The sequence below is a fragment of the Gekko japonicus genome, unplaced genomic scaffold (genome assembly GCF_001447785.1).
Source record: "Gekko japonicus isolate JY-2015 unplaced genomic scaffold, Gekko_japonicus_V1.1 scaffold248, whole genome shotgun sequence".
In the NCBI taxonomy this organism is placed as follows: domain Eukaryota; kingdom Metazoa; phylum Chordata; class Lepidosauria; order Squamata; family Gekkonidae; genus Gekko; species Gekko japonicus.
This window is the reverse complement of record NW_015169782.1, coordinates 1,139,904-1,163,994: the sequence shown is the minus strand read 5'-3', so window position 1 is coordinate 1,163,994 and position 24,091 is coordinate 1,139,904. Positions and strand designations below refer to the sequence as shown.

The following is a 24,091-nucleotide window of genomic DNA, read 5'->3' as shown; positions in this document are numbered from 1 at the left end:
CCTTACACTGAATCAGACCACGGATCCATCAAGGTCAGTACTGTCTATTCAGACTGGCAACGGCTCGCCAGGGTTTCAGAGAGAAGTCTTTCCAGTCACCTACTTTTACTTCCTTGGCCAACAAGTTGCAGCTGAATTATAGCAACCAGGGCTATTTTGGGGCAGGAACGCACAGGAACGGAGTTCCACCTGGCTCCCGAGGTGGCCACGCCCAGCAGGAACTCATTAGCATAATAGGCCACACCCAACAGCAGAAACTCATTAGGATTGGCTACATTAGGGGTGTGTGGCCTAACATGCAAAGGAGTTCCTGCTACCAAAAAAGGCCCTGGGTTTTGACAACAAACAAGGTAAACAGAATAAGGAGCAAAAGGTGGGTGTGGCTGGATGACCACACTTCTGGTAACATGGGGGTGCGGCCTAATGTGCTAATGAGCTGTGCTGTCAGGGGTGTGGTCCAATATGCTAATGAGTTCCTGCTGTTGGGTGTGGCCTATTATGCTAATGAGTTCCTGCTGGGCTTTTTCTACAAAAAGAGCCCTGATAGCAACCCTGTAGGGCTTTCCAGGAAAGAGGTATTCAGAGGTGGTTTGCCATCGCCTGCCTCTACACAGTAACCCTGGTAGTCCTTGGTGGCCTCCCATCCAAATACTGACCAAGATCTGATGAGATTGGGCCAGCCTGGCCTATTCCAGGTCAAGTAATCACCTCCTACCCGATCATTTTAACTGCAGATGCCAGGGACTGAACCTGGAACCTTCTGGATGCCAAGCAGGGGCTCTTCCACTAAGCCACGGCTCCTCTTTTTTCCTACCGTATCTTCCAGCTTTACAAGGAGCCCTCAAGGCATCTTACAAGCAGTGTTCCCTCTAAGCTGAGTTAGTGTGAGCTGGCTCACTTTTTTTTTGGCCTCCAGCTCACAGATTTTTGTCTTCGCTCAGGAAGGATGACTCCAAGGCAACCCAATTTGTGCAGCAGCCAAATCGCTCGCTCACAACTTTAATTCCAGTAGCTCGCAAAGTAGAATTTTTGCTCACAAGACTCCACAGCTTAGAGGGAGCATTGCTTACAAGTAAGAAACCTAAAAAGTAACCTGGACGCCACTCACAAATAGATAACTGTGGCAAGGCTATCCCCGTCCTGTGAGAAACACGAGTGCCCATTCGCACACCTCAGCAGAACTCACTGATAGCTGGGTAGTGGAGGGGGGCACGGCAAGGAGGTGCCAAGCCGGTCACCTGTCCCCGGGGGAGGGGGGGCAGCCCCTGCAAGGGCAAGCTGTTCTAGGAGCTAAAGCTCAACCCTGGGGAAAGCCTGAAGGAGCAGCGGCACCAGCCAAGGCAACGGGGAAAAGGTGCCAAAGGGCGTGACGACGACACTGCTCCCGGGGACCACGGCTTGACAATTCTCTTGCCCCGGCCCCTGATCTGCAGCAGAGGGATTTGCAGGGCAGATGGGGGCTTGTCCGTGACAAACAGCCAGGGAGAGTCCAACGGGGCCCTGCCATCAAACGGCACCACCGTCAGCGCAGTGGCCCAAGTGGTCTGAAGGCACCGTACGCTACCAATGCCACTTGGGCATCTGAGATACTAACCGTACCGCTGAGCTGCAGACCGGCTCCTTCAAGGGCAACTCCACCCAGAGCAGTAACAACAGGCCATAAATTCAGTTCCCACTCCTGAGCAAGCAGAGCCCCCTACTTGAGCACTGTCAAGAGACAGAGGTCGAATCTGCATTTGCATTTTTAAACCAGCTCCGTGCTGCTGTGACACCATCTTTCTCTATGCTTGTTTGGATGTTGTTTGGAGAAGATTCTTTTAAAGCAGAGCAGAGGTGCAATGACAGTGGAGCTGCCCCGAAAGGATGGTAAACATATGCAGACGTGCAAAAGTATGCTAGCACTGTTGAGGTGTGAAAACGACACCAAATGTAGACAGCTTTTTTGAAGACGAAGTCAAAAGGCTGGGACACCGGTGGGAAAGACAAATGCAGATTCGGCCAGAGAGAGCCGAGGCTCCTGCATTTTGTCCATTATGGCTGTGGGGCCGGGGAAGGAGAGAACTGGGTGAGCACCCCAAGCCGCAGTGGAATCAAAGCCAGCAACACGTGTTTTAAATGCAGGCGCGCGCACAGCCCATGACAGAAACACAGGTGAACAGTGGGAGGGGTCACAGCTCATTCGCTCTTTCAGCGGCTAGTCTGGGCACTGGAGAAGCTCTCCAGGAAAATAGTCCTTGCCAGATCAAAGTCTTGAGAAGTACGGGCAGATAAGATCGAGTCCCTAATAATGGTCATCATGTCCTAAATAGGAGCTTGCTGAAGGCATCGTTGCAGCAACTAAGCTCACTACACTAATCGTTAGAATGGGCAGTTCAGCAAGTCATAGATGCAAGCCCAGGTAGCCAGCTTCTCTTCAGGCCTATCTGTTTGGAGACTTTCTGGAGATACACAGAGAACATAACAGAAGCCCTGTTGGATCAGTCAAGTGGCCCATCCAGTCCAACACTCTGTGTTGCACAGTAGCCAAAAGCCCAAGCGCCATCAGTGGGGCCAGAACTCCAGAAGCCCTCCCATTGTTGCTCCCCAAGCACCAAGTATACAGATCATCACTGCCCCAGACAGAGTGTTCCAGTCTGATGTAGTGAGAACCATTTTGGTGTAGTGGTTAAGAGCGCAGACTCTAATCTGGGGAAACCGGGTTTGATTCCCAGCTCCTCCACATGCAGCTGCTGGTGTGACTTTGGGTCAGTCACAAGTTCTTTCAGAGCAGTTCTCTCAAGGGCAGTTCTCGAAAGAGCTCTCTCAGCCCCACCTACCTCACAGAGCGTCTGTTGTGGGGAGGGGAAGGGAAAGGAGATTGCAAGCCACTCTGAGACTCCTTCAGGTAGTGAAAGGCGAGATATAAATCCAATTTCTTCTTCTTCATCTACACCTTGTGGCTAATAGCCACCGATGGACCTCTGTTCCATATGTTTATCCCATCCCCTCTTGAAGCTGTCTATGCTTGTAGCTGCCACCACTTCTTGTGGCAGTGAACTATGAACATATGTCCATATGTGCCTATGAACATATGAGGGCCGTGTCCTGTCCTGCAAGGGTCTAGCCGCTTTCCTCGCCATGGCCTGGCTGCCTGCTGCTGGCATTTCCACTGTAATCATGTGGTGCAAGAGTTCAGGCACTCTCCATCTCAGCAGGGAATCAAGGTTAATAGGAAAGAAAGGCTCCGTCTGTCCCCTCTACCTGCATGGTGTAGCCCACCCTGCTGTCCTGGAGATGCATGACCTCCCCACCCACCCACCACACTTGGCACTGCAGCGACGGCAGCTAACAGCTCCTGGCCTCGATCCGCACAGGTAATTACTTGCGGCTAATGATAATTATCGGGTCTCCTAGAATTTAATGGACACCTATTATAGTCCCACTTGCGACTTTACATATGAATTAAGCACATATGGGCTTCATGATGCACAGAGGCAGGATTTATGAAGCGCCAACAAAACCTCTTGTTAGCAAAGACTTTTATTCCACTAATAAACAGCTTGATTTATTGAGGGAGCAAAATTAGTCAGACGGGTCCCGGAACCGTAAGGCTTTGGTGCCCTCTACTGTATATTGCTAGGAATGACACCTGTGCCTTGCAAATCTCTGTGTGTCTTGATGCTGTTTCCTTGATTGAAAGCCAGTCGAATCCGACTCTAGGGTTGCGGTGCTCATCTCTGTTTCAAAGCCGAAGAGCCAGCGCTGTCCGAAGACATTTCCGTGGTCATGTGGCCGCCATGACTAAACACCAAGGCACACGGAACGCTGTTACCTTCCCACTGGTACCTATTTATCTACTTGCAATTTCTTGCTTTCGAACTGCTAGGTTGGCAGGAGCTGGAACTAGAGACGGGAGCTCACTCCATCATGCGGTACACTCGGGTCTCGAACTGCTGAACTACTGACCTTCTACAGCCTGCAGTTCAGCATCTTAACCACTTGAGCCACCGCAGCTCCTTGATGCTGTAACAGTTGAGTAAACTACACATTAGGTTTTCCCCAGGACCTCCACAGATGCATGCAATCAGCTGTGTGTCATAAGTTCCATGCTAGGAACTCAGCTTCCAGGATCGCATGGTTGAGGTCACAGCATACTGGGAGTGGGGAATTATGTTCCCCCCAGCACTGTTTTCTCAAGCTGAAATGGCCCCAGAGGGTGCTATTTACCTAGTCTGAGAAGCCTAGGTATATCCCATCACTACATGTGGAGCCCTCCTACACGGCAAACAGCACCTCCTGGGCCCATTTCAGGTCAGGAAAACATCAGGGGGAGAAGGCCTAAGCCCCTCTCCCTGCACAGCATGGTCCTGATCCAATGGACCCCGGACACATTGAAGTTGAGTTCCCAACAGAGAACTCCGTTCACAGTCTGACTGTGCAAGCCTGAAAGATAACGCAAAATGTAGCTGGGCCCTTGGTGAAGGGTGCGCACAAAGAGTCTGGCAAAGCAGCATTTGCTGCTGTGGGATAAGCCCAACTTTTGCCACCCTATTTGCAAAACGTATTGCTAAAACATTCTTATGCTAAGGCATTCCTATAAATGATCTGAACACCGATTCTGTTATTAGCCTTGTACCAACTTCTTCCCCTCCTGGTTTTTAGAGCCTGGGCAGGTGGAACCAGCCAATCTGCCTGAATGCCACCCTGGTGGGGAAGACTGTTCACTTGAACAAAGCATGTGGTTGGTTACCACAAATGTCCCCATACTTCGTTTCTTGCTTGTTATATAACCCCATCCTTCCCGCCAGTCCAGATGTTTATAATTCAGTTTACGAAGACTTTACTTAAGCCCAACTAATCCTTTCTTTAGAGGCCATTCAGCCTCACTAGGTCAACGCCAGCCCAGAGATGAGATGGGTTGGATCTGGAAACACCTTGCACCAGCAGAAAGCTCGTCCACCTGAATGGAGTCACAGGATACATCCCAACATCTCCCCTATCCCATATCTTTTCGCAATCAGCATGAACCACCGATTCTTTTTTTTTTTTTAAAGGTTTATTTTGTTCAGCATCGTGAATGGTAACGGGTATTCTTAAGCAGAATGAATTCTTTTGAGAGAGTTGAAAACAGCTTGAGAGAGGCATCCCTTCCAAGAGCATACTCATGCATTTCTTTTCTCCCACTCTGTCACATTTGGTGAAGCAGGTTTTGTGGAGGTGGGGGGAAGCAATACAGAAATGTACAAATCCACAGCCAGGACCGACTGAGCGTATTTTTATTTACTTACCAAATTTGTATCCCGCCTTTCTGCCCAATCAGGGCCACCCACCAGTGTTCCCTCTAAGCTGAGTTAGTGTGAGCTAGCTCACAGTGTTTTAGCCTCCGGCTCACGCATTTCTGTCTCAGCCCAGGAAGGAGGGCTCCAGAGCAAACTAATTTATGTAGAAGCCAAATCGCTCGCTCACAGATTTAATGCCAGTAGCTCACAAAGTAGAATTTTTGCTCACAAGACTCTACAGCTTAGAGGGAACATTGGCCCACCAAGGCGGCTAACACTTTAAAACAGAGCCCTGCACTGTCCCATCGTAAAACCAATTAAAACCAAAAGTCAAATACACATGCAAAAACACAGGAACAGCAATTCAAACACAGGGCAGGCAGGAACGCCAGCAAAACAAAGAAGTCCTCGCAAAAGTATACACTGCGACCAGCAGCTCCACTTGCAAAAAACCACCCAAACGTACTATCATTTCTTTCTAGACTAAAATGATGCTCTGTGGGACAAACTCCATTACTAAAGCTGGAGACAGACAATTGATCTGAAGGGAGTACAACAGACGCAAACAAACATTTGTTTCTTCCGCTCTGCTATTAAATAAAACTGCAGCACAAAAACCTGGCTTGGGGGGGCGGGGGGATACATATTTGACCTCTGCTATTGCCAACCTTAGGAATCCCATCATCAAGTTTCCAAGCCCGCACAAGCCATGACCTGGAATAAATCTCAGGCACACACAAACCCCCCAGAAGCCAAAAGAAATTCCGTTCATGAACAACGGCAAGTTAAATTCACTCACCAGCGTTGACAATTGCGTCCACCTCCAGCTTGGTGATATCGCCACGGAAGAGAGAGATCTTCTCGTTCAGATGATTGTCTTTCGGGTAGACGGCCTCTTCTGGGGGCTTAACCCGGGCACCTGGCAGGGGAAAAATGGTGAGTGAGAGAGGTCACTCATTTCAGTACCAATGCTCCCTCTAAGCTATGGAGTCTTGCGAGCAAAAATGCTACTTTGTGAGGTACCGGTATTAAAGTTGTGAGCAAGCGATTTGGCTACTACATAAATCTGTTTGCTCTGGAGCCATCCTTCCTGAGCGAAGACAAAAAGGTGTGAGCTGGAGGCTAAAAAGCTGTGAGCTAGCTCACACTAACTCAGCTTAGAGGAAACATTGTTCAGTACCTCTATGAACCAGCAGCAAAAGGGCCTGGAGGTTTGTTTGCAACCTCCCAGCTCCCTTCCAGGAGAAGAACAGCTAAGTGATCCCGCCTCCTGCCAACATGCTCCAGGCCGTTCCCGGCTGGCATACAGCTTGCCCCAAAGGGTATCACAAGAATTGCTGATGAGTCAGCACCACCCCGGCATGCATGTGTGTGCATTAAGTGCTGTCAAGTTGCTTCCAATTCACAGTGACGCCATGAATTAATGACCTCCAAAACCCTGGCTTTCCAAGTGAGAACACAGTCAACAGCACCTGGGCAATTCCACATGGCGACACTTTTCTTTGGAAGCCCCTTCATCGCTGTGGCTGCCAATACAATTTCTACTTGGGGACATTTTGGCTCTGATGAACTGATTACATTGTTACTTTCTAGGCCAGAACTGGAAGATACACAACAGTAACGTCTTTTACCACCTGTGCATATGCACTGGCCGCATGCCTCGCTCCTAAGAGGCCTCATAAACATTCTGGTCTTGTGTCTATTAATTTCGCTTAGAAACATCGCTTTTTTGGTCCAATATTGGCATATTCTTTGCCAGTTCTTTGTAACAGATTCTTTGACAGTTCTTTGTAACAGAAGACCTGAGCCAGATTGAGGTGACAAGAGAGGAGGTCCTAAAACTGATAGACAACTTAAAAACTGATAAATCACCAGGCCCAGATGGCTACATCCGAGAGTTCTGAAAGAACTCAAATGTGAACTTGTGGATCTCCTAACAAAAATATGTAATCTTTCCTTAAAATCTGCCTCCATTCCTGAGGACTGGAAGGTAGCTAATGTCACTCCCATCTTTAAAAAGGGTTCCAGAGGAGATCCTGGAAATTACAGGCCAGTCAGTCTCACGTCGATACCTACTAAATTGGTGGAAACCATTATTAAGGAAAGAATTAGTAGGCACATAGATGAACAAAACCAATTGAGGCAGACTCAGCATGGGTTCTTTAAAGGAAGATTTTGTCTCACTAACCTGTTAATGTTCTTTGAGGGGGTGAACAAACATGTGGACAAGGGGGATCCTGCTGCCAGAGCAACATTTTAAAGAATCTGCACAGTTCATTGAATCTCCAGTGGCCAATCAGAAGCCTCGCTGGGCAAAAGCCCTATCTGACCCCGCCCACTTTCTAAACACACTGGGTGGGTCCCAGGATAGGTGTCAGCAGGCACCACTGTAGCCATGGATGCCACATTGGGGGCGGGGAGGGCTGTTCTATAGGCAAGAAGGTGAATGTGAGCAGCAACATGGCTTCTCAGGAGTCCAAAATTGTGATAGGTCACGTTTCTTTTCTCTTGGTAAGCATGAAAAATGGATCTCAGACTTCTACAGGGATCATAGGAGCTGGGAAAGTGGTTTGCAGGTCAATTTATTCACTTTAGAGCCTGCCCCTCTCACAGAGACTCTAGTAGGATTGCACGGTCTCGATAAATGCAACCAATAGGATTATATCAATGGTGCGACCTCATTTGGAATACTGTGTGCAGTTCTGGTCACCACACCTTAAAAAGGATATTATAGCTTTGGGAAAAGTGCAGAAAAGGGCAACTCGAATGATAAAGGGGTTGGAACACTTTCCCTATGAGGAACGGTTAAGGCGCTTAGGGCTCTTTAGCTTGGAGAAACGACGACTGAGGGGTGACATGATTGAGGTTTATAAGCTTATGCATGGGAAAGAGCAGGTAGAGAAAGAGGTACTTTTCTCCCTTTCTCACAATACAAGAACTCGTGGGCACTCCATGAAATTGCTGAGCGGTCGGGTTAGAACGGAAAAAAGGAAGTACTTCTTCACCCAAAGAGTGATTCACACATGGAATTCACTGCCACAGGAGGTGGTGGCGGTACAAGCATGGACGGCTTCAAAAGGGAATTAGATAGACATATGGAGCAGAGGTCCATCAGTGGCTATTAGCCACAAGGTATAGATAGGGGCTCCGGGGCAAGTGATGCTCTGTCTTCTTGGTGCTTGGGGGGGGGGCGAACAGTGGGAGGGCTTCTAATGTCCTGGCCCCACTGGTGGACCTCCTGATGGCACCTGGTATTTTTGGCCACTGTGTGACAGAGTGTTGGACTAGATGGGCCTTTGTCCTGATCCAACATTGGCGTCTCTTATGTTCTTATGTTAACATGAGCCTATTTGTACCTCAAACAGGTTGACCTCTGAAGAAGGCCTTATTGGGCTGAAATAATTGGTCCTTGTGTGCATGTTATTTGTACTATGTAACGAGGAGTTGGACCTTTTAACTGCCCAGGACTAGTCTTGTGAACAGGGGTTTGCCGCAATGAGTGTATGATACCTGTCTCTACTCAGGGACGATTCCCCTTTCTGCTCTGCTTTTGCAAATGTAGATCCATTCTCAGCAGCGACATAGTTTTTGCATGTATTTATTCTGTGCTTCCCCTCCTGCCAACCAGTGGGCTTTTTGGAGTGACATACTGTCCACTGATACCTTTCTTTAAAAACCTGCAAAAAGCTTGCCCCTGGTGATGGAGTGAATGGGAGGCCAAGATGGGAAATGGCACCAGAAGTGGGTGGAGAGTTGCTGAAATCCACACCTTCCCTTCTGCATTTTCCCAAATCCACTTGAGGTACCATCTTCCAGGAAAGATCATGCCAAACCAAGTTTGGGGGAAATCACAGCAGAGCTGGGAAAAATCTGGAAGTCGTGGAGCCAACCAATTACCTTGGCTCCCAGTTTGCTTCCAGATTCAGTGCAAAGTAGTGGGGTTGACCTTTAAAACCTTCAAAAGTACCTGAATGTTCTACTTCCGCCTCATGTACTTGCTTGCACCCAAAAACCATCCAAGGATCTCAATTACACACAATTAGAGAAGTCCTTTTGGTGAGGGCCGTTCTCTGCAGCTGACCCCTGACCTCTGGAGCTCCCTCCCCCTGGAATTACATTTAGTCTCCTCACTGTAGGCCTTGGGCCATCAGCTAAAGACTCTGTCTATTTATTTCAAATGGCCTTTTTAAACGAAGTCATTCCTGTAGTTTTATGTTCAACTAAATACGTTTTGATTGGTTTAAATTAATTGCATTGTTCTGTTCATGTTTGTCTTTTATTTGCCTCAAGCACTTTTTAAAAACAGCAAAGGTGGCACATAAATGGCCTATGTGAACAATCCAGCGCCTGCTGACACATGAAACACATCTCCTCTTCTCCTTTGGATCGTGTGCTGCTGAGAAGTTTGGACTCCTCCCTGGGACTCTTGCTTCGACCTGCATAGCTGAAGCCCCTATTTTACCATCTTGGGCCTCCCTGCTGCAGCAGACGATCTTGCCAGCACGTGGGTGCACAGAAAATTTAGCTCCTTTCAGAAGGCCCTCTCACACTGGACAATATCGTTGAGCAGCTCAATGCTATTCTGACTGCATAAGTTTGCTAGTTAGTTCTCCAGCCCAGCTCATCATGTAATTCCTCTCAATAAACTTGATTTCTGTCTTCCACTCTTTTCCTTTCCAAGTCTGGAGAAGTACCACACCGTTTTGTCAACAAGAGACCCCCTTGATACTGTTGTGTGGGTCAATGCCCAGAGTGGGGGCACTTTATAAACCAGAGGTAGACGTATCAGCTTATAGGAATGAGAGGCTGTGAAAGAAAAGCTTCTTCCTTATACTCAGCCTAACACTTTACCCTTATTTTCAAATTTCTGATGGTTCTCCACCTATGTACACCGGCAAGGCAGCCCCAGTCTCCCAGATGACGATGGACAGACAGAAGCGTGGATCCTGACATTTAGCCATCTATGAATTTTCATCCTACTCTTCCTCTAAGAAGCTCAAGGCAGTATAAATGGTTCTTCCCTCACCCCATGTTATTTTCACAACTCTGTGAGGTAAGATGATGATGATGTCGTCAAATCACAACTTATGGCAACTCCTCACAGGAGTTTCAAGGCAAGAGAGGGACAGAGGTGGTTTTGCCATTGCTTTTGTGAGGTAAATTAGGCTGAGAGAAAGTGAATGGCAGAAGGTTACCCAGTCAGTTTCATGACAGAATGAGGACTCTGACCCAATTCTCCCAGGTCCTACTAGTCCAACACTCTGGCCCCTAACCCACACTAGCTATAAACCCACACAACTCCACAATATCCCAATAATTTCCCCCCCTACACACACACACACACACACACACAATCCCACCCTTGAGTTTCCCTCAGAAATACACAGTAACCAATGGAATTACACTGAGAGGGGAAGGGAGAGCTTTCAAGAGACTCACTTTTTGCCATTTCTTTCCATGAGGGCATTTGCTTCAGTTTAATGAAATCCTTGGTGAAATAATGGTCTCGCCTCTGCTTAGCACTCAACCCTTTCAGAAACGCTGAACAGGAAACAAAAAGGGTGGGAGAGAGAAGACAGAAACAAATGTGGTTATTAAGAGATCCAAATTGGGGGAGAAAATCTGCAAGGAGATGTGGGAGCCAGCCAGCCTTTAACTCAGACACACACAAAACACGTCCTACAACAGAATAGAAATAATAGAAAACCAAGATTTCTGTAGGCTAGAAAGGACCAACGCTTTGGGCAACTGGGCCAGAAAGTAAGGTCCCACCGACCACACTTTAAAGCAGTACAACCTGGGCACAGGTTGGCAACCCCTGTGAGAACTATGTGTCAACGGCAGGGGGATTATTAGTCCCTCAGCCATCCTCACACACTTCAAAAGACATTTTTCTGGCACAGCAAGTAATCCAATTTGTGTCAAAACAACAGGATGGTGACAGGCTTCTAAAGCATCTATAACAGCTGGGGAAATCAAAGCCACCCTTTGAGATCCGTTATTTCAATATTTACACCTGCCAACGTCTTCTGTTTCTTACAAAGTGTAGATCCAGCCGCCTTCCTCTCACCTCTCACCTCCAAGGCGCCCCCCCCCTTGAAAAAAAGAGGCCACAAAAGCCAGGAGTTTTAAAGTGGGTACATTCAGATCATGTTATTAAATCCTTGCTGAGGCTCAATTAAGACCAGGTCAAGAGTCCAGTCGCACCTTAAGGACTAACAAAATTTGTGGCAGGGTAGGAGCTTTCATCTTATTCCCTCTAAGCTGAGTTAGTGTGAGCTAGCTCACAGTTTTTTAGCCTCCAGCTCAGACATGTTTGTATTAGCTCAGGAAGGATGGCTCCAGAGGCAAACTAATTTATGCAGTAGCCAAATCGCTCGCTCACAACTTACATGCCAGTAGCTCACAAAGTAGAATTTTTGCTCACAAGACTCCACAGCTTAGAGGGAGCATTGGATCCCCTGACACAAATGTTGTTAGTCTTTAAAGGTAAAGGTAAAAGTTCCCTTGCTCGAAAGCCAGTCGAATCCGACTCTAGGGTTGCGGTGCTCCTCTCCGTTTCAAAGCTGAAGAGCCAGCGCTGTCCGAAGACGTTTCCGTGGTCATGTAGCCGGCATGACTAAACACCAAGGCGCACGGAACACTGTTACCTTCCCACCGAAGTGGTACCTATTTATCTACTTGCAATTTCTTGCTTTCGAACTGCTAGGTTGGCAGGAGCTGGAACTAGAGATGGAAGCTCACTCCATCATGCGGCACCCAGGTCTCGAACTGCTGAACTACCGACCTTCCACAGCCTGCAGTTCAGCATCTTAACCACTTGAGCCACTGCAGCTCCAGTGTTAGTCTTTAGATTCTTGTTCTTTTCTACTGCTACAGACAGACTAACACAGCTACTCAACTTGATTTAAGACCAGGTGTTAGGGAAACTGTGGCCATTGTTGGCCGGCTTGAAGCATCATTAAAGAGGCTATAAAGGATCACTTATTTGGGGCCAAGTTAGAAGGTCTGGCTGAGGGAGTGTGGGCTAAAACACAGAAGAAACTGACACAGTCACAGAACGGTTATGTCAAACTAAACCCATGTGTGTAAAACCAAACTACACTAAACCCGATGGCACTAATTGGTTAGAAAAAGAGTCAGAACCATTGTCCTGCCAAGATCTCTGATCTCCCCAATAAATTACCAAGGTATCTGAGAAAGTGCTTGGGGTGAAACTTTCTTCACAGCTGGTGTGCAATATGGGATGCGATCTTGGCTAGTCGAGAGGAGGTTTGAGGAAATAAGTGTGGGGGCGGTAGAATAAAAGAATTGACATGTCTCATCCCTATATGCCATTTTTGCTACTCAGGGCTGAAACACACTCACTTGGGGCTCTTCAGTGTTTAAACAAAATCACACTGAAACCATCACACCTCACTGGTCATCACTCCTTACTTGAGATCCAGTGTGGTGTAGTATGGTTAAGAGTGCTGGACTGCCACGGAAACTTGGTGATCTTGGGCCAGTCACTCCTTTTCAGCCTGACCTACCCCACAGGGTTGTTGTGAGGAGAGGAGAATGATGTAAGCCACTTTTGGGTCCCTGTTGGGGAGAAAAGTGGGGTATAAACAAAGTAAACACACGCCCCATTAAGAGTTAATTATCATACAGTTGCCACAGGAGCTGCAAAGATAGATGCTTTGCTCGGCGTTCTGCTGTTACAATGCCTGAGAAGTCTGTTTGTAATAACAGAAAGGAATACATCTTGTCATATATGAAATGTGGCATGGAAACACTTATCTGGAATTTATCTGACCAAGTTTCAATGGGTGGGGATCCACCAAAGAACATCTAGCAATTTAAAAACTATGTACTGAGATACAAGTTCCTCTGTTTAGTTAACTTAAAACGTACTCTCAGTTTCTCCTTCTACTGGTTTACTCTGATTAAGATTTTTAATCTGGGGGGGAAAGGGTCTATGTACACACGTACCACACAGAATCTCGTCTTCAGGTATAAAAATTGGTTCAGCTGGCCCTGTTTGAAGTTGTCTACATGCCCTTACTTTTTAAAAGCTTATTAGTAGCAATTGTTCTGTTCTTCAACATAACTTTAAAAATAAGTGTTTTTAAAAACAATAAATTACCAAGGTATCTGAGAATTTGGGTTTAAGGGAAGGGAAGAGGCTGATGTGGAGAGAAGCTTTGGGGGATTGACAACTCCTGGTTGGGAAATACCTGGTGATTTTGAAAGGTGGCGCCTGAGGAGTGCGGGGTTTGGGAAAGAAGAAGAAGAGGAGATTGGATTTATACCCCACCCTTCACTACCCGAAGGAGTCTCAAAGCGGTTTACAATCTCCTTTCCCTCCCCCTCCCCACAACAGACATCCAATGAGGTCGGTGAAGCTGAAGCAGCTCTTTCAAGGACTGCTCCTGAGAGAACAGCTCTGAAAGAACTTGTAACTGACCCAAGGTCATGTCAGCAGCTGCATGTGCAGAAGTGCGGAATCGAACCCAGTTCTCCCAGTTTAGAGTCTGTGCTCATAAACACTACACCAAACTGGCTTTCAGTGTATAATGCCATAGAGTCCACCCTCCGAAGTAAACACTGTCTCCAGGTGAGCCAGTTTGGTGTAGTGGTTAAGAGTGGTGGGCTCTAATCTGAAGAATTGTGTTCCTTTCCCCACTCCTTCACATGCAGACAACTGGGTGACCTTGGAACAGACACAGTTCTCTCAGAGCTGTGTTGGAAGAGAAGGCCCTGGCGCCGTCTCTTAGCCTCAGACTCCAGATAGGAGGGTCTTACAAGAGAATCAGAAGACTAAACTGGAAGGAACCCACAGTTGGCCTGCCTACCTAACTGACTCTCTTGTAAGACCCTCCTACTCTGGAGTCTGGGGCGAAAAGACAGTGACAAGGCCTTCTCTTCCAACACCCCCTCTTGGTATCTCATAACTCAGCTTACAAACATTCATCTTCTTTCTTAGATCTTCAAAGCGTTCTCTAAGGAGCGGTTTAAAGAGGGCATCTGCACATCAATTCTTTTCACTGGACAGTGCAGGTCAGCTCAATGAGTTCTTCTTTTCTGCAGATCTCTCACTACAGTTTGCCTGTCTACCTGACTCTCTTGTAAGACCCTCCTCTCTGGAGTCTGAGGCTAAGAGACAGCACCAAGGCCTTCCCTTCCAACAAGCTGTTCTCTCAGACCTCTCTCAGCCCCACCTACGTCACAGGGAGTCTGTTGTGGGGAGAGGAGAGGAAGGAGACTATAAGCTGCTCTGCAACTCCGAGTGAAGGGTGGGGTATAAATACAACTCTTCTTCTCCATCATCTGGATATCTGTTGTAATTCCAGAAGCCCTCCAGGCCCCACCTGGAGTCTGACTTCCCTAGTTATGGCGCATTATATTTTCATCTATATAGGTGGTTTCTTCACGAATCCGTTTTCATACAGGCTAGCCATATGGCATTATAGATATGAAGGTGATTCAGAACAGACTAAAGGAAGTCCTTCTTTGAGTTAATGTATGTGTTATGTGTGGTTATGTCACTTCTGACTTATGGCGACGCTATGAATTAATGACATCCAAAACATCCCATTGTTAATAGTTTTGCTCAGGTCTTGCAGACTGAAGGCCATGGCTTCCATTATTGAGTTAATCCATCTCCTGATGGGTCTACTTCTTTTCCTACTATCCATAAAACTCTCTGCCAGCACCACATTTCAAATGAAGTACTTCTTTACTCAACAAGTAATTAAATTGTGGAATTGACTGCCAGCAGATGTAGGGATGGCCACTAGCATGGATGAGGATTAGAACGATTTAGCGAGGACAGATTCTTCAACGGCTACCATCCATAGCGACTAAACAGAACCTCCACATTCAGACACGATAAACCTTGAAATATCAGTGCCAGGAGGCAACTTCACGGAAAGCCTTGGCCTCCAAGTCCTCGTTGTTGGTCGTCGAGGTCAGCAAAATGGCTAGATGGCCATCTGACAGCCATGCTGATTCTGTGAACTTAGGCAGATCATGAGTGGGAGGGCAGGAAGGGTTGCACCAGTGCTTAGTTCTCGTGGCCCTTTCTTAAACGCCCAGGGAAATGCCAATTGCCACTTTGGGGTTAGGAAGCAATTTTCTCCAGGCCAGTTTGGCCAGGGATCCTGGAGGGTTTTTTTGCCATCTTCTGGGAATGGAGCAGGGGGCCACTGGGGGTGCGGGGGGAAGGTAGTTGTGAATTTCCTACATTGTGTAGGGGTTTGGACTAGATGACCCTGGAGATCGCTTCCAGCTCTGCGATTCTAAGCTGGTCACTGTGACAGGACAGATGATGAAGAAGAACAGCCAGTTTGGTGTAGTGGTTAAGTGTGCAGACTCTAATCTGGGAGAACCGGGTTTGATTCCCCACTCCTTCACTTGTACCTGGCTGGATGACCTTGGGCAAGCCATAACTCTGGCACAGCTGTTCTTGAAAAAGAGAAGTTTCTGTCAAGAGTTCTCTCAGCCCCACCCACCTCACAGGGTGTCTGTTGTGGGGAGGGGAAGGGAAAGGAGTTTGTAAGCCGCTCTGAGACATCTTTGGGTAGTGAAGGACACGGTATAAAGCCAATCTCTTCTTCTTCTTATAACCTGCTTTTCTGTACCCCAAGGAGTCTCAAAGCAGCTTGCAATTGCCTTTCCCTTCCTCTACTCACAACAGCCACCTTGTGAGGTAGGTGGGGCTGAGAGAGTTCTGAGAGAATGGTGACTGGCCCAAGGTCACCCAGGAGGCTTCATGGGGAGGAGGAATGGGGAACCAAACCTGGTTCTCCTGATTAGAGTCCGCCACTCTTAACCACTACACCACACTCAACCACACCAGACTAGATGGACCATTGCTCTGATCCAGCAGAGTTGCTCTCAAGTTCATCATCAGTTACCTTGAGTATTAAGTAAATTCATACTTAGAGGGGGAAATAACATCTTTCCGATTTCGAATAGCAAGCAAATTCTTATCTTTCCAGTATTGTAGCACCAACCACTTAGCCACAGACATGGTCCCAGAATCCATTTCCACTGATCAGGGGAGATTTTCCACAGGATCGCAAATAGTTCCCCCGGAATGATTAGATCTGTGAAGGCTGCTTTCTAAAACTAGGTTTCCATTACACACTGGTCCATCCAAAATGGGATTACTGGACATTCCCATATCATGTGGGTCACATGAGGCGGCAAAGACAATAGCTTCTCTGGCAACCTGAAGCAGGTGTTTTTAAAACCATCTCTGAGGAGGTTGGTATTTGCGAAATGATAATTTTGGCTGTTATAACTTCCATTTTAAATCAATAGGCTAAAATCTTTATGAAAAACTTCCATAGCTGGATGTGTATGTAGCACGCTAATGCCCTGGTCTAACTGCTCTCACAGATAACCCAAGTCTTTTTTTGGATCTATCAGACCGTGGGTTAGGAAGACAGCAGCATGGAAGGAAGACTGAAAAGTCTCTCAAGAACTAGAGATGTCATTATATTACTTTCCTCAGAACTTTGGATTTAGGCTGTTTGAAGAAGAGATTGGATTTATACCCCACCCTTCACTACCCAAAAGAGACTCAGAGCGGCTTACAACCTCCTTTCCTTTCCCCTCCCTACAACAGACAACCTACGAGGTAGGTGGGGCGAAGAGAGCTCTTTCGAGGACTGCTCTTGAGAGAACAGCTCTGAGGGAACTGTGTGACTGACCCAAGGTCACACCAGCAGCTGCATGTGGAGGAGTGGGGAATCAAACCCGGTTCTCCCAGATTAGAGTCTGTGCACCAAACTGCAAGGTTGTCTTCAGTGAAAGAGCTTATGGCTTACTGCATTCAGAAATCTGCTAGAAGACCAACACTGGTGCATTGATATAATTTTAAAATTACAATTTTAATAGGCAATGTACATAGTAGTCATGTTGGTCCATAGACAAACTCCTCTCCAACCCCTGTTTTTACCATTACCTGCTTTTTTTGTTGCCTAGGAGTTTTTGGTGCACCCTGAACAGAGCTACCAACCTCCAGGTGGGGCTTGGAGATATCCTGTTGTTACAACTGATCTCCATGCAACAGAGATCAGTTCCCCTGGAGAAAATGGCTACCTTGGAGGGTGGACTCTATGGCATTGTACCCTACTGAGGTCCCTCCGTTCCTCAAGCCCTGCCCTCCCCCAGGCTCCACCCCCAAAATCTCCTTGTATTTCCCAACCCAGAGCTGTCAACCCTAGCCTTGAAACCTGTTTTGCAGGTGGCCCTATCGAAACAAATTAATTCTGCAACACATTGTGCATTCCATTTCAAGGCTCTACAAACTATAGAATCATAGAGTTGGAAGGGACCTCCAGGGTCATCTAGTCCAACCCCCTGCACAATGCAGGAAATTCAGAATAGACTCGAAACACCCCCACACACGTTTTTTTTAAAGTCTGAGCATTCTTCTTAAGAATTCTGAAGAACTCAAAAAGCTTATTATTTTACACTATTTCAGTTGAACCCCATGTAAAGGCCACAAAACACTCTATTTTTTGTCGAAAGGCAGACAACAGAATATCACAAATGCCTTTTTGGCTTCTCCTGTTTCTCTTGCTCGCAGCCAAACTGCCCAGTGAGAGTGACTGTACTGCACTCTGGCACCCAGCCTCATTTTAGCAAAGCCAGGCCCAAGGGCTCCAGATTCTCTGCTGCTACCCACTAGGAACGGTTGCTAGGCAACCAGGCCCAGAGCCTTCAAGTATCCATTAGCGATTACTGGAGCATCACCCTCTACAGACACCCAAAAGGCTGTGGCATCCCTGCCCTCTGGCAGAGATTGCTAGACCCCATAATGACAAGATGCTCTGTCATCCTTGAAAGAAGTCACACGGAAGGCCCATAGCACCATCACTCTCGGTTACTAGGCCTCATTGGAAGACTTCATATTCTTGTCACCTTTGTGGAGAGGTCTGGCAGGAAAACAGGATGCTTACCTGTAACTGATGAGGTAAAGAGGTAAAGCGACCGAGATAAAGAAAAGTGTTGGGGGTTTTTTGTAGTTTTTCCACAGAAGAAGTCAAAGAAGAAGATATTGGAAGGGGATAAACAGAAGATTGAGGGAAAATCCCGAAGAGAAAAAATACTGAGGTAAATCTCAGCAACTGACAGAGACGAGCTGTTAACAGCACAGCGGTCAGAAGAGAACTGGCAGGATACTTGAAGGGCTTGAAGTACTTGAAGGGCTGTCATATAGAGGATGGTACAGAGTTGTTTTCTGTTGCCCCAGAAGGTTGGACCAGAACCAACGGGTTGAAATTAAATCAGAAGAGTTTTCGGCTAAACATGAGGAAGAACTTCCTGACAGTTAGAGTGGTTCCTCAGTGGGCCAGGCTTCCTCGGGAGATGGTGGGCTCTCCTTCTTTGGAGGTTTTCAGACAGAGGCCAGACGGCCATCTGACAGCCATGCGGATTCTGTGAACTTAGGCAGATCACGAGAGGGAGGACAGGGAGGGTTGCCTCAGTGCTTAGTTCTCGTGACCCTTCCTTACATGCCCAAGGAAATGCTGATCGTCACTTTGGGGTCAGGAAGCAATTTTTTCTCCAGATCAGTTTGGCCAGGGATCATGGAGGTTTTCAGCCATCTTCTGGGCATGGAACAGGGGTCACTGCGGGTGTGGAGGGGGAGGTATTTGTGAATTTCCTGCATTGTGCAGGGGGTTGGACTAGATGACCCTGGAGGTCCGAACTCTATGATTCTATAGCTGTGCTCTATGATTCTATAGCTGTGCATGGTGGGGTTCCTGCGTGTGCCTGGGGCAAGGGCATGAAAACCCCATTGAGCTTTTTACATCATGCATCGGATCAGTGCAGGTGCACTGTTTCCCATGGGTGTGATGAATGAATGAATATTTGCGGTCAAAGACCATTCATCAAAATATTACTTGTTCGTTAAATACAAGCAAATTAGCTTTCAGCTCTAAAAACAAAATATAACCTTAAAATCATTAAAATGTTAAAAGGAGAAACATTTAACAGTCAGAATATATCAAAATAATTATGAGATGTTTAAAACTAAACTACTTATGAGATGGGTGTGATGCACAGAGACCACGAAGAAGATCTCCAAGTGCAGCTGCATGAACATTCAACATATTTTGCTCCCACCTATTACAGTTTTCTTTGACCTCTCCTCCACAGAGCTTAAGGCAGCACACATGGTTCTTCTCTTCTCCATTTTATTTTCACAATAGCCCTATGAAGTAGGGTAGCCTATAAGTGTAATTAGCCCAAGGTTATTCAAGGGAATTGGAAACTGGGCCTCCCACTCCTTGTTGGACACTTTAACCACACTGGCTCAATTCTCCCAACCTCTGGCACTATCTCCTTCCAACAGCATTAGCCTAGCACAATGCCCCACTGAAGCTTGTGTTACTGAGTTGTCAACTGACTTGAAGTTATCAACCCAGGAAGAATTTCAGGTGTCTTGACATAAGTAGGAATAGAAATGCTGGCAGGAAAAAGGGAGGGGAAGAATGTATTGAGGTTAACTGGTGTGGTTAGTCCAGTCACCACTAGTTAGCAGAGTGCATAAATAAAGCTACAAACGCAGCAGCATCACTTTACCAGGTTACTCAGCTTATAAAGCTACATACAGCCACGTTGCAAGTTTAGAAGAGAAATACTTCCCTCTTTATTTGAGAAGTAGACTTTGGATAGGAAAGAGATTGATAGAGTACTAACTTAGTAGCTAAAGGATGGAAGCAGCTGGAGAGAGGCCCATCTGCCTCGTGGGGCCAAGAGAGGACTGCATCCCTCTCTCTCTCTCTCTCTCTCTCTCTCTCTCTCTCTCTCTCTCTCTCTCTCTCGGTGCGTGCAGGAAGAGTGCTTGTCTTCATCGGAGTAAGAAAGGAGGAGGAAGGGGAAATACTCCCTGAGAACACAATCTGCATTTCAAAGGGGACAGTGGCAGAAGAGGAAAGACAGAAAGAAAGGTCAGTGTGCCTATCTAGCCTCTCTTGCCACTGTAGGTCTGAGACAGTGCATCTGGAACTTCCAACAGAATGCACATCCAGAATGTTCGTGGTTACTTCTTCCTTACTTCCAAAGATATTCCTATCCAGATTTTTGAAAAAGCTGCTTCCTCTCAGAGTGAGACAGCCCTCTGCATATGCTTAAAGGCGCTATTTTCTTAACTCCATTCTTTTCTAAACAGAAAAAACCTTTTTTTTTTACAAACAAGGAAGTATTCCAGACATACTCAGATGCACGTTGCCCTTGGTAATTTTTTTTTCCTGACAAGAAGAGAACATGCTCAGAAGCCCTACTTGAAAACACCAACTTGTTTTTTTAAGGCACGAAACAGAAATTGGAAATCTGTGATGACTAGCAACCATGGCACTTTCTTAACCCCAGCCCTCTGCAAGATTTCACCCACCCTCTAGAAAAATAGTTTTCAAATTCTTTACTAGGAGCCCTGTGTCGCATTAAGCTTATTGTGTACATCATCTTGAAAATAAAGGTATACAATCCAGCCACAAAGTCATCTTGTCTACAGGTACTGAGCACTGCCTGCACCTCACAATCAAGACAACCAAGGCACACTCCCTTCTCACACAGGGCTACAACTAGGCTCCAAGAACCTGGCTGGTAGTTGTCCAAACTGAGGGCGCAACTCTTAGAACACTGCTATATTTAACAGTGTGGAGGCTCAGCCACACATCAATCAGAAAAGCAACAGAACCAGGATTAGGAATTCCAGACCCCCCCACCCCAGTGGGGATAGGAGTCCGCTGCTGCCAGGCCCCACCTCTCCGCCGCCAATCAGATGGCCGGAAGGGGGGACTTACCCCCCAAAACAGGGAGGAACACCGGACATTTCAGTGACATGCCTACATGACAAATGTAACCCGGAATTGACATGGGCGTCATGTTGGGGACATTGGGGTGACACTCTGGGTTTGGGGCAAAAACTCTATGGTAGAAGCTAATTCTACCATAGAGTTTTTGCCCCAAAACCAGAGTGATGCCCCTATGCCCCTGATGTGCCTTTCAGGTCATGTTGAAGTCACATGGGCACGTCACTGAAATGTAGGATGAACTCCCGGTAAGCCCACCCCTGATCGGCTGCCCAGAGGGGCCTGGCAACCCTAAGGCATTTATATCCTTGGTGGTAGGATTAATATCACTTCGTAAACGAATGCAAAGGAAAACAAGTGCCTGATGAGGGCTGAATATATTTCAGCAGTATCTAATGCTGAGAACAGTTGAGAATCAGTGGGGGGGAGGCAAATTTAGGTTGCTAAATTCCTGAAAGAACGGGGGAGGGGGGGAGGAGGAGGAGGGTTGGATTTATACCCCACCCTTCACTCGGAGTCTCAGAGCAGCTTACAATCTCCTTCCCTTCCTCTCCCCACAAGAGACATCCTGTGAGGTAGGTGAGGCTGAGAGAGCTCCGAGAGAACTGCTCTTGAGAGAACAGCTCTGAGAGAACTGTGACTGGCCCAAGGTCACCCAACTGGCTGCATGCAGAGGAGTGTGGAATCAAACCCGGTTCTCCAGATTAGAGTCTACCGCGCTTAACCACTACACCAACCTGGAAGGCAGCATGGTAGAGCCAATCTCGACACATCTTGGAAGCTAAACTGGTTGGGTTCCCAACTCGAGGCTGGGAAATTCCTGGACATTTTGAGGTGGAGCCTGGAGAGGGCAGGATTTTGGGGGGGCCTTAGCGTGGTATACCGTGGAGATCAGTTATGATTCTGGGAGATCAGACCCAACCTGGACGTTAGCAATCCTATAAGCAGGATCAGTATCTGGATGGGAGACCACTCAGGAAGACTCTAAAGAGGAAGGCAATGGCAAACCAACTCTGCTTCTCATTTACTTTGGAAGCCCCTTTCTGGGGTTGCCATAGAGCTTGCAACTTGACAGCTGTTACGTATGTAAGAACATGGGGAAGGGGGATTTCCAAACTTCAACCCTTTACACAATTGTTCATCACCACCCTTGACTACTACCTAGAGATGCCAGCCTCCAGGTGGGACCTGCCCCCCCCCCCGGATTACATCTCCAGGCTACAGAGATCAGTTCCCCTGGAGAAAACGGATGTTTTGGAGGGCAGACTCTATGGCATTGTACCCCACTGAGGTCCTTGTCCTCCCCAGACTCCTTCCCCAAATCTCCAAGACTTTCCCAACTTGTATCTGGCAAGCCTACCCCTCCCCCCACTGCAGGCTGGCAACGTGACCAGTACCAGCACAGCTACCCACCTGAATTCACCCAGAATCCTGTACAACATACAGGAATTTTACAGTGGATACCCAGATTTCCCTGGAAACAAACTGATTCAGAAAAGGCTACTGATGTCCAAACTTTCTCACCAAGGATGGAAACTTTGAAAAATCACTGCTCCATCACATAGTCACACACCATGCACCTTCCTTTAAGAGGAGTCGGAACAGGCTGCTATGCGGACAGAACTATTCATTAGCAGATGTGTGGCCCAATTTTATGGTCCTGTTTCTTCTTCTTTCCTTGCTTTAAACAGACTTTGACACAGCGAAATGTAGCCCGCCCCACTTCACAGCCCCAGCATAGGATAAACATCACCTGCTCGATTTCTGTGGCTCAAGCTCCTATCATGGGCCCAACAGCAGGGTCAATTTTTTAAAAGGTGGCAACTCGATATCCCTATGCCTATCTAACTCCAGTGTACACCTACCAAAAAACTGTCCGTTTCCATTTGCCCTGGCATCATAAGAACCAGAGTTATTTTACCTAGGCCTCTGGGAGACACAGGGCTGCCCTAGCCCGTCTCCTAAGAGACCATTTAGGTTTCCCAGGATGCACATCTGCAAGGCACCTGCAAAGGGTGCCAGAGCTAAATACCCATAATTCACTGCACAGACACAAGCCAAGTTCTTGGTTCAGTCAATGCACATAGGCAATTCCTGAAATATTTAGCTGTTACATTCGAGTTAGGGTCCGTCCCCCCCAAACTCTCGCTATGCCACCTGCTACTGTGAGGACTGCAGAGGAACTAGAAATATGATGGTGAAGGACACAGTTAAGTTCCCACAGATGTAGTCAGCTCATGCATGTCGACCCTATTTAGTGCCCACTTCATGTCAACCTAGGAAAAGACAGCTGCACAAAGGTACTGGAGACTTGAAATAGGAAAAGTAGACACAGTGTTAGCATGGGGGGCACTTCCACAGAACAGATACGCACAGACACACCCGAGCCCCCACATCTGCCCCCTCTCACTTACATTTGGCCTCCTTCCAGTCAGTGGACGTGGTCAGATCCACCTTGGCTGCCATGGCCAACGGAGCAGCTGCCCAGCTCCGGATGCCCCTTGCAAAGCCCCAGTGGGCTGGCACCCTGCGAACGGGAACCCCACCTCCACTACACACACCCTGTCTTCCACCACCTTGCAGTGTTACGGGACAGCTGCCCCACACCCTCCACAACCTCCCAAGGGCTCCAGACAGCCTGCTGATTTGCAGGGGGAGAAGGAATCCTGGCATGGTTGCAAGACTGCAGGGGAATGCACTGGGCACCCGGCCTTCTTCTCTGGTTGGCCTTTCAGTCGGCGAGAGAAATTCTTCTCCCTTATTTATAACACCTGGTATTTCGGTGGGAGAGCGGGGGACAGCGTGGCTAGCTGCTGCAGCTGCTGCCACAAGACAGGATAAGGGGCTTTGACTTCTAAGCCTCTTCCCTCCCCTTGACGGATGCATGGTCTTCTGGGAAATGTAGTTCTGCAAAGCCTTCCTAGTCTCGCTCCCTGTGCTTTAATGGGAAAATGAAAACAGAACCAAACAGCCAGCAGTTGCAACGCAAGGTGCCCCAGATTTTCAGTTCTTTCA

General features: G+C 47.4%; 1 protein-coding gene across 1 annotated transcript; it reads right to left on the bottom strand.

Annotated features, from left to right (window-relative positions):
• Positions 1-1,290: 1,290 nt before the first annotated feature.
• Positions 1,291-23,764, bottom strand: MACROD1 (MACRO domain containing 1). Its single transcript, XM_015416807.1, has 4 exons — positions 23,491-23,764; positions 10,698-10,799; positions 6,058-6,177; positions 1,291-1,427 (listed from the first exon to the last, which is right to left on the bottom strand). The coding sequence occupies exons 1-4, from the start codon at positions 23,747-23,749 to the stop codon at positions 1,291-1,293; spliced, it is 618 nt and encodes a 205-aa protein (XP_015272293.1). The 5' UTR covers positions 23,750-23,764.
• Positions 23,765-24,091: the final 327 nt, after the last annotated feature.